Raw genomic sequence first — 12461 nt, forward strand, 5'->3', positions numbered from 1 at the left:
GGTAACCATGACTCTGTATTCAAGTACCAACCCTATAGTAAATAATAATATGCTATTTATACTATAAATACATTTAATAGACTATTTGGATAAAACAATTTATTCACTTTGCAAATGGATGGTATTTGAGTTCCAGTGAATTCGGTACTCAATTAGAAGAATTTATGATGTACTTAGAAGCAGAGACAGCTTTTTAACTTGTGGTATTTCTTGAAATACTAACAGATTCCTGTCATTTTGCTTAGTCATTTGGCAACAGCAGAAAAAAATATATACCTATCACATCAGAAAATATTATTTCTTAGCCAGAATATATAGTATATAGATTTAATTGATACATCTGTAATAAAACGTAAAAAGTACTACATGGCTGTGTATGACTCTGGCAAAAAGACTGTATGCAATCATTTGAATAACTCACATTTTATAGTCACAGAAGTGTTTATTCACTATGCTGTGAATGAATAAAGCGAACAAATAAACACCGAGTCACTTGCAAAATATCTAATTGCTATGCACCCTATCAGGAACATTTATCACATGATTCTTCCTCTCCTGACATTGTTTCATGTGTTGGGAACAATGACCTTGACCTCATTGTAGCATTCTAATTTCTTTTGAATGCCTTGGGTTCTATTACAGAGTCTTAATTCACAGGTTAGGGATGCTTCCCTGGACACTGGGGCTTAAAGACCTGAGAAGTCAGTGAAGATCTACTACCTCTAACTCCCATAGAGCAGACATGAGGCCAGGACCACCTCCTTCCATGGGAGCATTTCTGTAGGACTTCCATCCTGTCATGTGCCTCTTAATGTAAAAAGAAGCAAATCAGGAATTGTTCATGTTTAGAGATGGACCACCATCCCTTGAAGACTTCCAAGGCATCAGTGACTTTTTTCTTCCACAGCAGTTTCATAGGCCTTGAGTGAACAACTCAGTGTTGAGATGAACTTTGTCAATGTTGACATATGGCAGTATCTAACACCTCTCTCTCTCTCTCCAAATATATAGAATTCTTCTGGATTTATTCTGATTTCATTGTTATTTCTAATTTTCAGGCTTTTCCTCTAAATAAGAACTCTTCTCAGAATTGATTCTATGGCATGCAGAGTCATTATAACCTTACTACAAAAATTACTTCCCTAACTCCTACATCCTTCCCATTTCCTAAGAGAGAAAATTAACAGACTCTCATCTCTGACCATCAAACATATTGGTTTTCTTCTCATCTTTGTAGCTGAATAAACTTATTACAAAATTTGGATCTTCCAGGGAAAAAAGGAAGCTCTATGTTCTTTGGGCTAGGTTTTTTTAGAGCATCCTGGTGTGAAGAGAGGGGCTAACTACACAGAATTGAGAGCCTAGGGCATTACCAGGTCTCCTTTGAAGTATCACTGTCTGAAAACATTAGTCAAAAAGCATAAGTAGTTCATTCAGCATTGAATAATGACATACAGGCCCCTCTATCCTTTCTGTACTGATTGGCTTTGAAGAGTTACCAATGAGATATTTATTTTTGTCTTATCTTCAGAGTTCATCAAAGAACATTATATCAAAAATTTGTGTACACATCGGGGTGGGCCTGAGCCATGCTCCAAATGGTATGACAGACTTTGGAGACTCCCAGTGGAAGGCCTCACCCTCCCCGAGGAACAGAAAGGGGATGGGATGGGGGTTGGGAGGGGACAGGGGAGGAAAGGAGGGTTCAGGAACTGGGGATGATATGTAAAACAAGCTTGTTTCTAATTTAAATTAAAAATTTGTATAAATAAAAAATATGTACAAATTAAGAGTCATTACAATTATATACATACCACATTACCTGCACAGCTAAGTTTAGCTAGGAGAGTTACAATTTTAAACACTTTGTAAAACAAATAAAATATTTTAATGAGCTTAGAAGCTCACCCAGAAACATTTAACCTTAACCATTGTTCAATCCTAAGTACATTAATAATCATCAAAGTGGCAAGATCTACTATATCTGAGAAACTATTAATCTCTTGAAACCCTACTTTTTCTCAGCTCCTCACATGTATGGAACCACTACCTAATTTGACAGAAATGTATTAGGGATAATACTCTTAAATATTTGAAATCTTTTTGATAAATAAAAGTCATAAATTCAAATCTTGCCTTATTACACAGAATAAGTAGCAACCCAGATTTATTGGGTAGTTAGCAAAGTAAAACTCAACAACAAAAGTCTCAAGTAAAAATGAGAACAACTAAGAAATGGCTCTTCTCTTGTGGGTCCTAATCTAAGGAGAGGTAATCAAGTGAATTTGCAGTATGCAATTCAAAAAGCTACTCAAAGAATAAGACACAGTACCAAGGAAGCATTATAGAAGGCGATAAAACTCATATAATATGAGTTATAGTATGAAAATTAAATAATGAAAATAAGTTCTTGAATAAATGACACATAATTCCTTTACTAATGTTGTACTTCTTAACGTCCTGCAGCAAAATCCACTGTCTATATCTTACAATACTCCTGATATTGCAGCATGGTACTTTATCTACTGTGAACTACACTCTGAAAGATTATCCCTCAGAAAGGCTACCTGTTTTTCCAGACTCTTTTGTTATCTGCATTGGCCAATAGATAACCATCCACCATGTGGCTTTTTCATGATTAAATTAATTCAGTTTACAAGTTTAATATGGTACAATTAACATTCAACATTAAATCCATTTGCAGTGCATATATTTTGAGTACTTAGCTGCTTCAAGTGAATGGTCACTACCATATTAACCAATACAAGACATAGTTCCATCCCTACAGAAATATCTGTGGAATGGCTACACTCAATAGTACGTCAATACTTAGACATGCTTTCCATGGATTTTCCCTTCTTCTAAATTGACAATTGTTTTGTTGAGCAAATCTGTTTGTCAAATGTTCCTGATCCTAACTCTATAATTACTTGATTCTTCTAAGACATCTTGGGATTGATGTCGTGATTCTCAAAGTTAGAGCAGAATCAACCATGGTGTGGTTGACTGAATCACTGGGTGTGATGCTCAAAATGCCAAGCACTAACTGTCGTAATCAAATTAAAATCCTGAGATATTTTCACACATTTGACCAACACACAGGAGTAGACAAGATACAGCCAGACCTCTTCACCATGCCACAATAGCTTACTTCTCACTGCTTATTAAATCCCCAGAATAAATTGCTTACATTTCTGAAGTGCCGAGAAAAAGGCATCTTCTCTTTGTAGAATTAGCGGTGTGTGAAGGGATGATGCATAGTTTATACTTGTTAGTTTGTAGGTATAGTGACACTCTTGCTGACACCATGTGACCTTTGCAGATCATGGTGGGAGAAGGAATTCTATACTGCTGCCTTTCCAAAAGAAGAAATGGAGCTGGATTGGAACCCAACATCAATGCTGGGGGCTGCAACTTCAACTCCTTTCTCAGAAGAGCCGTCAGATTTGTTGGTGGGTGTAAGAAGTCAAAAAGAAAGAAAATGCTTTTCTGCATGGAAATGCAATGTCTAATTACAGATATTAAACCCTCAAAGCTGTAATTTAGATGTATATGTTCACTATGTGATGACTTTTACATTATACAGGAAACTTTTTAAAAAATAGAATCTGGGATCTGTATCGAAAATGTGTTATTTGGAGTCATGGCTTGGTTTTGTGAGCTAGCACACCACACATTTCAAGGAATTTTGCCAAACTCCAGTTGAAGCATAAATTTACTTTAAAGTAGTTTCACAAAGTGTATGTTTTAAGCTTTTATTTTTTTTCCCTTGGGGAGAAGGAAAAAGTAAGCGCAAGTTGAGTAGTCCTCAAACTTACTGTGTTGCTGAGGCTGGCCTTGAATTCCCCAGCCTCCTTCCTCTACTTCCAAAATGCAGGATTACAGGTATATAGCACCATGCCCCAGTTTTTAATGGAAAATAAATGTCATCATTAATTGACAATGCTTCAGAAAATAATTTATTCACATAAGTGATTCTGTTTCTTGCTGTGTTTATCCAGAAGTCACTGTGCATGGGATGCACTCCTGCATCCTGGTTAATTTTTTTTTTATTAGACTTTTTTATCCCCAACACACACCTTACATTTTTTTAATTAATCTATAAGAAAACTACAGGCCTGACTAAGCAAATATCAGAATCATACTAATTCCTGAATCAAATTAGCAAGTTCATTTATACCTATAGCATGTCAGCATAAAGGAATTGGAAGCTTCATGTAATCTCATAAATAATCACATGAAATCTTCTCTCCCATGTCTGGCTCTGAATTATTCCCTAAACTCTGCTCTTTGAAGATACCTTCTTTTGTTTTGTTTTGCTTTTCTTTGTTTTTTCATGACAGGGTTTCTCTGTGTAGCTTTGGAACCTCTCCTGGAACTCACTCTGTAGCTCAGATTGGCCTTGAACTCACAAAGATCTGCCTGTCCTTGCATCCTGAGTGCTGGGATTAAAAGCATGGGCCATCACAGCCCAACTGAAGATATCTTTTTACCATTATATTGATATGATAGTAAAACAATAGTCCCCTTAACAACAATGAGGTAAATAAATAGAACCCCAAGATATAAAGTTGAACGTGGAGAAATGTTTACATAATAGAATAGAAACCTGTGGACAAAGAAGTGTAAACTCTGAAATGCTGTCAGCAACCTCATCCTTCCTGGGCCTAGAGGGTATTATTTTCAATTTCCAAAGGTAAAATAAGTTGACTCCCTTCTTTTTCATTCTTTACCTAGACCACACAAATCCACAAATATCAGATCACACTCCCTACTCTTTGTATCCAACACACAGTGATCTATGTTATAACATGTTAAAAATGAATCCTAGGGGAGCTGGAGAGATGGCTCAGTGGTTAGAGTGTTTGCTGCTCTTCCAAAGGACTGGAATTTGGCTCCCAGACAGAACCTGCCTTGGGCAGCTTACAACTGACTGAAACTCTAATTCTGAGTGATCTGACAAGCCCCCTCTGTTTGCTAGAATAGCCTCACATTAATGTGCTCACACACCTACACACACACACACACACACACACACACACACACACAGAGAGAGAGAGAGAGAGAGAGAGAGAGAGAGAGAGAGAGAGAGAGAGAGAGTCCTTATGCATTCATCTAGGAAGTGGAATGCAGAGAAGCTTTCCATGTCATGAATCCCTGGTGTAATTGGAACAGAAACTGAGGCTGTGATGATTCGAGCACAGCCATTAGAGAAGAAAAATGGAAATCAGTGCAAGCCAGAACTCTTGAACTGTAGGTGGGAAAGGGTGCCTCTCAGAATGATTTCTGTGGATGTCTCATGAGTCAGAATGCAAGCAGTGGAGTCAGAATGAATGCAGGGAGTCAAGCCTGGGAAGTGTAGGCAAGTTCTAGATCACCTGTATCTTACAAGGAACTACTCACAAGATGAACCAAGCAAATAATTCAAACAAGCAAAAAGCTTGAGGATTCTTAATTTAAGATTGGCCCTAGAATATAAAATTGAAAGGTCAGCAGGAGATATAAGAACACAATCACCAAATAAGGCAGCTTCCACAGTGACCAAGGCTGTAACTGCTATTTGGTTATTATGGATAAGCCCACCTTTCAACTTCTTTTGCTTTGTTGGTATTCTTAGCAGTATTGTGCTGTAAGGAGAATGAGAATGGATTCTGTAGGGTTTAGTAATTGAGCCTAGAATTATAGACCAAGGTGAAAAAGAGTCTTGACAACTCAGAAATTCTCAGAACTTTTAATTATATTTAAACTTTTGTTGAGTGACTATAATATATTACTAATCAGGAAATTCTCATTGTAATATTTTGCCCTTAAATAACTACTTAGATGTTTAGAAAAATGCTTTATTATCTCTCAAATGCTCTAAGAGAAAATGAAGGCACATTATAAGGTCAACATATTAGTACAAAATAAACATGGTTAACACTATTGTATTGATGCCTTTTGCCATCAACTTTGTAACAGTTTTTTCCATTTTGCTTCTAGGTGTCCATGTATTTGGACTGTGCTCCACAGCTCTCATTACAGATATCATACAGCTATCCACAGGATATCAGGCACCATACTTTCTGACTGTGTGCAAGCCAAACTACACCTCTCTAAATGTATCCTGCAAGGAAAATTCCTACATCGTGGAAGATATTTGTTCAGGATCTGACCTTACAGTTATCAACAGTGGCAGGTTGAAAGAGAACTTTATAACCATTCTATATCAACACCTGTATCCTGCCATCATTGCACTATCTTCACATGCCATTTTCAGTCTCAGTCCTCTGTATTTTACTCATATTTTCAATGCAAAAATCAATTCAATTACTATAACACAGGTTTGATAGTGACTTGTTCAAAATCCTCTTGAATTCTCTAAATTTCAGTTTCACATTCTTAATACAAATCTCATTTTACTGAACTCATATTTTGTATTTTATCTCAATTGGGTTAAAATAGTAATGATCCATTTATTATAACAGCCAGACAAATATTTATATTGGACTCACTTAAATCAAATACAAAAAAATCTGCTTTATATCTCTTCTTTATCATTTATTTTTAAATTATGTAAATTTTGCTTTTGCTCAAGTTTGCAAATGTATAACATCTGCTATGGCTGCATCTCTTTCCTTTGAATGAATATGGAAATGTTAAACAGCTCTTGGCTTTACATTTCAGAAAGTTAAGGACATGAAAACCCAAGAAACTACTAACATATTATTTTTTCAATCAACAAAGTAAAATAAACTAATAAGATGAGATGCTCAAAAAGTAAGTAGAGAGATGCAAAACACTAAATAATTATTATGAAAACTGGATTTGTTATTGATGACTTCTCAACAAAGCAAATGCCCATGGACCACTCAGTAATTTTGAATCTATGTTGAAGAACAATACCCTGTAGTCTTTCTCAATACTTCTACATTTTCTTGTCTGTGTTGAATGAATGGCAAGTGTCAAATAATCAGAAAAGCAATAGTACAACTGACTCTTTTTCCTTGTTTTTATTCCATTGAAAGAAATTTCTAATCCTTTTTCTGTGTGCCCTATTCTGTATGTGTTTCACTGGAGAGTGTTTCAAATGAACCTTGCCCCTAAGTTGTTTAACTTAAGAAAATTCTGTGTTGTTTTATAAGTGACAGTCATATTTGAATGGAATAAGTAGAGAAGCAGTTTGTTAAAGACTTTCCTATACAGTTTAGAGTGTAAAAGTACATTAAGGTCTACTGGTATGGGAAAATAATTTAATTACTTAATGTAATGAAACATTTTTGAGCATTAAAAAAAACGTTGAAAGCCCTATATTTTATGAACGTTAAAAAGGAATTGATATAATTGTAACCAAAATTACTTGTTTTCCCACTCATTTCAGACCATCATCTCACACATCTCTTTGCCAACCTCCTACTTATTTTCTCCTTCCTTTCATTTTCATTTTTACTAAAAAGTACACCACTGCTACTGTTAATGCTCATGGCGACTAGCAGTGCTCCTGAGAGTAGAAAATAACTCTGACTTTCTCTGTAAACTAAATAAAATTAAGGCATGGCTTCTTGCTTTATGCTACCAAGCCTTCTTTAGATGATGGCTGGCAGCCCATTTAAACTAAAGTGCATAATTTGGCTATCTTTCTTTGGCAGAAAGTCATTCCCATCCCAACATGCAACCCTTGCTGCTTTTGCTGCTGTATATGTGTCGGTAAGTAATGGGCTCCTTGTTAAATTATGACCTATAGAAAAGCCAAGGAATGAGTGTTTTCCCTGGGTGACTAATTAGATTATAACTTAGTTCTGCTTCCTTTTAATACGACAGCATTTAAAGCAATTATCAGATGCTACTTAATAAAAGGTAGTATCAAAAAATTTTCCAGTGAGTCATAATGCTTGCTTAACCTTAGATCATTTTCATGCATTATTTTGTGGGAAGATATTTATGAATACATGAATGTGACCAAAAAACAAAGGGCTTTTTTTTTTAAGTAAGTGTACAAAACCACAGACAGAACAGAACTTTCAGTAATTATGTAACCATAGAGAGTTCTAGGTTGCTGTCAATTTGGTAAGTGCTACACAATGAAGAGTCCTTGTATTTGATTGACAACACTACCTGAATAGTCTTTTGTGAGACAAATGTACTGAAACTGTGTGCTTTATGGAAGGGATATTAGGATTCTTAGGCTAAATCTATTATTTCAATGTTTTTCAAACTTTTCTGTGATTAAATGAGAGCTTTGCTGTTTATTTTGTGAATGTTGTCCTGCATTTCCCTCCGTGGCAGGTTGAGAACTTAGCCATGGCAAGGGGAATGGGTGAGAGTGTGTCAAGTGTATCAGCCAGAATTTTGAGTTGAGCCTTTTGTTTGCTTCTAACACAATGGCCTTTCTAGCATACTTAACTCAAGTCTTTCATTTTAAAGATGTACTTCAATTCTACGTTAACCGATTCCTCCAAGCTCCTGAAACCACTCTTGGTCTTCACGTTTATCATTTGTGGAATCATCTGCGGGCTAACACGGATAACACAGTATAAGAACCACCCAGTTGATGTCTATTGTGGCTTTTTAATAGGAGGAGGAATCGCCCTGTATTTGGTAAATAACATTGTTAATACTTGGTGACGTGCACTTTAATGTGTAAAGGCATGCATGTAATGTTTTGTGCAATACTAAGGTGCTCATGTTGTATTTTATATTCATGAGAAAATCTTAGCTTGCAACTTCATTCTAATCCAAATTATACTCTACTTCCAATAAAATGATTTAATGAGTTCTTCTTAATAGCCAAAATTAATTTAATAATTGTTATATTTCATTCTTAAAGAAAGCACACAGAGAGAAATACTGTGTATACTGAAATTTTATACACAAGGAAAATGGATATAAGTAAAAGGGGGGATAGTGAAGGTTTAATGAAAGTTGCTATAATTTTTGCAACAATACAAATGTAGCACTTTCTTGAATGTAGCTATGTTCCAATTAACAGTGAATCTTTTGCCATCTTTTTAAACTGTCAATCATGTTAAATATCTTCAAGATGAGTATCTGCATTATAAGGAAGCTCATGGTGCCTATTGAACTCAGTCATGCATCCATCCTTTAATTCATCTTACTTATTCATTATCCACTCATTGTTATCCACTATAAAGCAAAAGAAAATAAGGCGCATCCTACAGATGTTCATAGTGTAAAGACAAGCACCACCAGCATAAATGGTTACAACATGCTTAGTAATGTAATGTGGTTCCTTGAGAATAGGAAACTGCCAAGGGAATATCAAAAGGCTTTTCTAGAAATGATATGTTTTAAAAATATTTTAAGGCAAAGAAAGTAGAAAGCTCATTCAAGGGGACGAGAATGTTATTCAACGAGATAGACATGTGGGAGATCAATTGGATAGAAGGTAAGTGTTGGAATGAGAAATGATGATCAAATTTATAATTTGGAAGACTGGGCTTATGGTGACCACATTGGTGGATGAGGTAAATAATCAAGGTAACAGATTGCTAGATAGAAAGGCACTTGAGTTCATGACGAATTAATAGGCAATTGAGTAGTTGTGTCTGAAGGAAAGAAGAGCCATGAGTATTTTGGAATCCAGGGGCATTACTTATAGAAGTGTCATCATAGTTATTTAAGGTGTGAGGGAGTGGGAGATGGTACCTTGTGCCCTGAAATTGTAACATTGTCATTCCTGATATATGCTGCTCCTCAGTGTCAGACATTCTATAAAACACTAAAACCATGAAATCGTATTACCTAGACTTAAAAAGTTTGCCCAGCCACCTTTAGTTGAAATTATCTCCTAGGCAGACACCTGCTTCATGATCTCTGGAAATCCATCAGACATTAGATCTGTAACCAGGGTAACAAATATGAAACTGAAATTTAACCTTTTTATAATCTAAACCAAATAAAAATTGTTGGACTAGGTATGAAGACAAAGTTAAATAAAAGCTGCTCCACATTTGGTATAAAGCAGTAATTTAATCCAACTTTCCTACTTGAAGGTCAAGTTTAAAGCAGACAGCCAAGGCTGAAGGCAGTGTGACTTGCAACAATGTATGTCTCTGCCCTCATTTTTCAAACCCCACACAGTGTTTTTATGAATGATCCATTGTTCTATATTTCCTGTAGCTCCTCTGCCTGCCACCAGAAGGTATGATTGAATATGGAAGGGAACATAAATCATTCAAGCCTCTTGGGCTGTCACTCAAAAAAGAAGCTACTAGTCCAGAAAACAAAAATGAATAGCTTTGGAAAGCACAAGAAAAAAAAATGTCCTTATTTCTCTCATTGTCTATCTTTTCAAAACACACAGAGTATGACAACAACATCTGGTGGGACTGGAACAAATCAAATCTATTTTTAAGCAATTTGTTCAGTGATCTAGATAGTTACAAGCTACATCCCCTCCCCCCGAAGTAATTGTACTTTCTTCACTATTTTATTGGTTTGTGGCTTATGCACAATACCTACCTCAGCTGTGTGTTCCCTTGGGCCTTCTAAGAGAAACATGATTAATGATGTCTTCTAGTGTGTTAGTGTGTGATGTTTGTTGTTTTCCCTCGAACACCAGGGCCTGTATGCTGTGGGGAATTTTCTGCCTAGTGAAGACAGTATGCTGCAGCAGAGAGATGCCCTCAGGTCACTGGCAGATCTCAATCAAGACCCCAGCAGAGTTTTATCAGCTAAAAATGGTAGCAGCAGTGATGGAATTGCTCACACAGAGGGCATCCTCAACCGAAATCACAGGGATCCAAGTTCCTTAACGAATCTCAAGCGAGCCAATGCTGATGTAGAAATCATCACTCCTCGGAGCCCCATGGGGAAGGAGAGCATGGTGACCTTCAGTAACACGCTGCCCAGAGCCAACACACCCTCGGTAGAAGACCCTGTGAGAAGAAACGCGAGCATCCATGCCTCCATGGACTCTGCCCGCTCCAAGCAGCTCCTCACCCAGTGGAAGAGCAAGAACGAGAGTCGCAAGATGTCCCTGCAGGTCATGGACACTGAGCCCGAAGGGCAGTCACCACCTAGGTCTATAGAAATGAGGTCGAGCTCAGAGCCTTCGAGAGTGGGAGTGAATGGAGACCACCACGTCCCAGGCAATCAGTACCTCAAGATCCAGCCTGGCACTGTCCCCAGCTGCAACAATAGCATACCTGGAGGGCCACGTGTGTCCATCCAGTCCCGCCCTGGCTCCTCCCAACTGGTGCACATCCCTGAGGAGACCCAGGAGAACATAAGCACTTCACCCAAGAGCAGCTCTGCAAGGGCCAAGTGGCTGAAAGCTGCAGAGAAGACGGTGGCCTGCAATCGGAGCAACAGCCAGCCACGCATCATGCAGGTCATCGCCATGTCCAAACAACAGGGCGTGCTGCAGAGTAGCCCCAAGAATGCCGAGGGTAGCACCGTCACCTGCACCGGCTCCATCCGCTACAAAACCCTGACGGACCATGAGCCGGGCGGCATTGTGCGGGTGGAGGCCCATCCCGAAAACAACAGGCCCATTATCCAGATCCCATCCACCGAGGGCGAAGGCAGCGGCTCCTGGAAATGGAAAGCTCCAGAGAAGGGAAGCCTGCGCCAAACCTATGAGCTCAATGATCTCAACAGGGACTCAGAAAGCTGCGAGTCCCTCAAGGACAGCTTTGGTTCTGGAGATCGCAAGAGAAGCAACATAGACAGCAATGAGCACCACCACCACGGCATCACCACCATCCGAGTGACCCCGGTGGAGGGCAGCGAGATAGGCTCAGAGACATTGTCTGTGTCCTCCTCACGCGACTCCACCCTGCGTAGGAAGGGCAACATTATCCTGATCCCTGAAAGAAGCAACAGCCCAGAAAACACGAGAAACATCTTCTACAAAGGAACCTCTCCGACACGGGCTTATAAGGATTGAGCAATGGCCCTTCTGCCATCATATGGCTGACCACCACCCACCCTCAAGACCACATGTTTATTCTACCTGTGCTTTTTTTTTTTTTTTTTGGTTTATTTTTTGTTTTTTGTTTTGTTTTTCAGGAGGATTTGGAAAGCCTTCTTGCCCAACTAGGTTGCTCACCATCAGCCCAGAACTCTCATTGAACTACCACAGAAATTGTGGCGACTTTACACCAAGGGAAAAGCACAAAGTAAGACCCGAGTTAATTTCATTACCTGAAAGTTCTTAAGACCCGTCACTGAGGCATCACAGAGGGCAGTATTAAGGCAAAGCGGTTTCCTTCAATGTATACGATGTATAGTATTTAACTTTCTGAATGTGCCAACTTTGAGGGTTTTTTTTATTTTATTTTTTTTTCATTAAATTAGCTGTGGGAACCCAAAACACACAGGCATTCCCTACAGCAGAGGCCATGCAGTATTATATATTATTCATTGTTGCTGAATCTGCACCAGACGCGCAATCTGGGAGGTGCTGATTATTGCAGTGCATATACCTTGTAAACTCGCAAACTCTCCTTAGCTGTGAA

General features: G+C 38.1%; 1 protein-coding gene across 1 annotated transcript in view; it reads left to right on the plus strand.

Moving 5' to 3' along the window:
* The window catches only part of Plppr4 (phospholipid phosphatase related 4), a 35435-nt gene extending 23463 nt beyond the window's left edge, over nucleotides 1–11972 (plus strand). Inside the window, exons 3-7 of the mRNA XM_051185605.1 lie at nucleotides 3323–3452; nucleotides 5983–6178; nucleotides 7629–7686; nucleotides 8404–8577; nucleotides 10562–11972. Coding sequence (XP_051041562.1) covers nucleotides 3323–3452; nucleotides 5983–6178; nucleotides 7629–7686; nucleotides 8404–8577; nucleotides 10562–11890 — 1887 coding nt within the window. The 3' untranslated portion in view covers nucleotides 11891–11972. The remainder of the gene's footprint in view (nucleotides 1–3322; nucleotides 3453–5982; nucleotides 6179–7628; nucleotides 7687–8403; nucleotides 8578–10561) is intronic.
* The last annotated feature ends 489 nt before the right edge of the window (nucleotides 11973–12461 follow it).

The sequence above is a fragment of the Phodopus roborovskii genome, unplaced genomic scaffold (assembly GCF_943737965.1).
Source record: "Phodopus roborovskii unplaced genomic scaffold, PHOROB, whole genome shotgun sequence".
Lineage (NCBI taxonomy): Eukaryota > Metazoa > Chordata > Mammalia > Rodentia > Cricetidae > Phodopus > Phodopus roborovskii.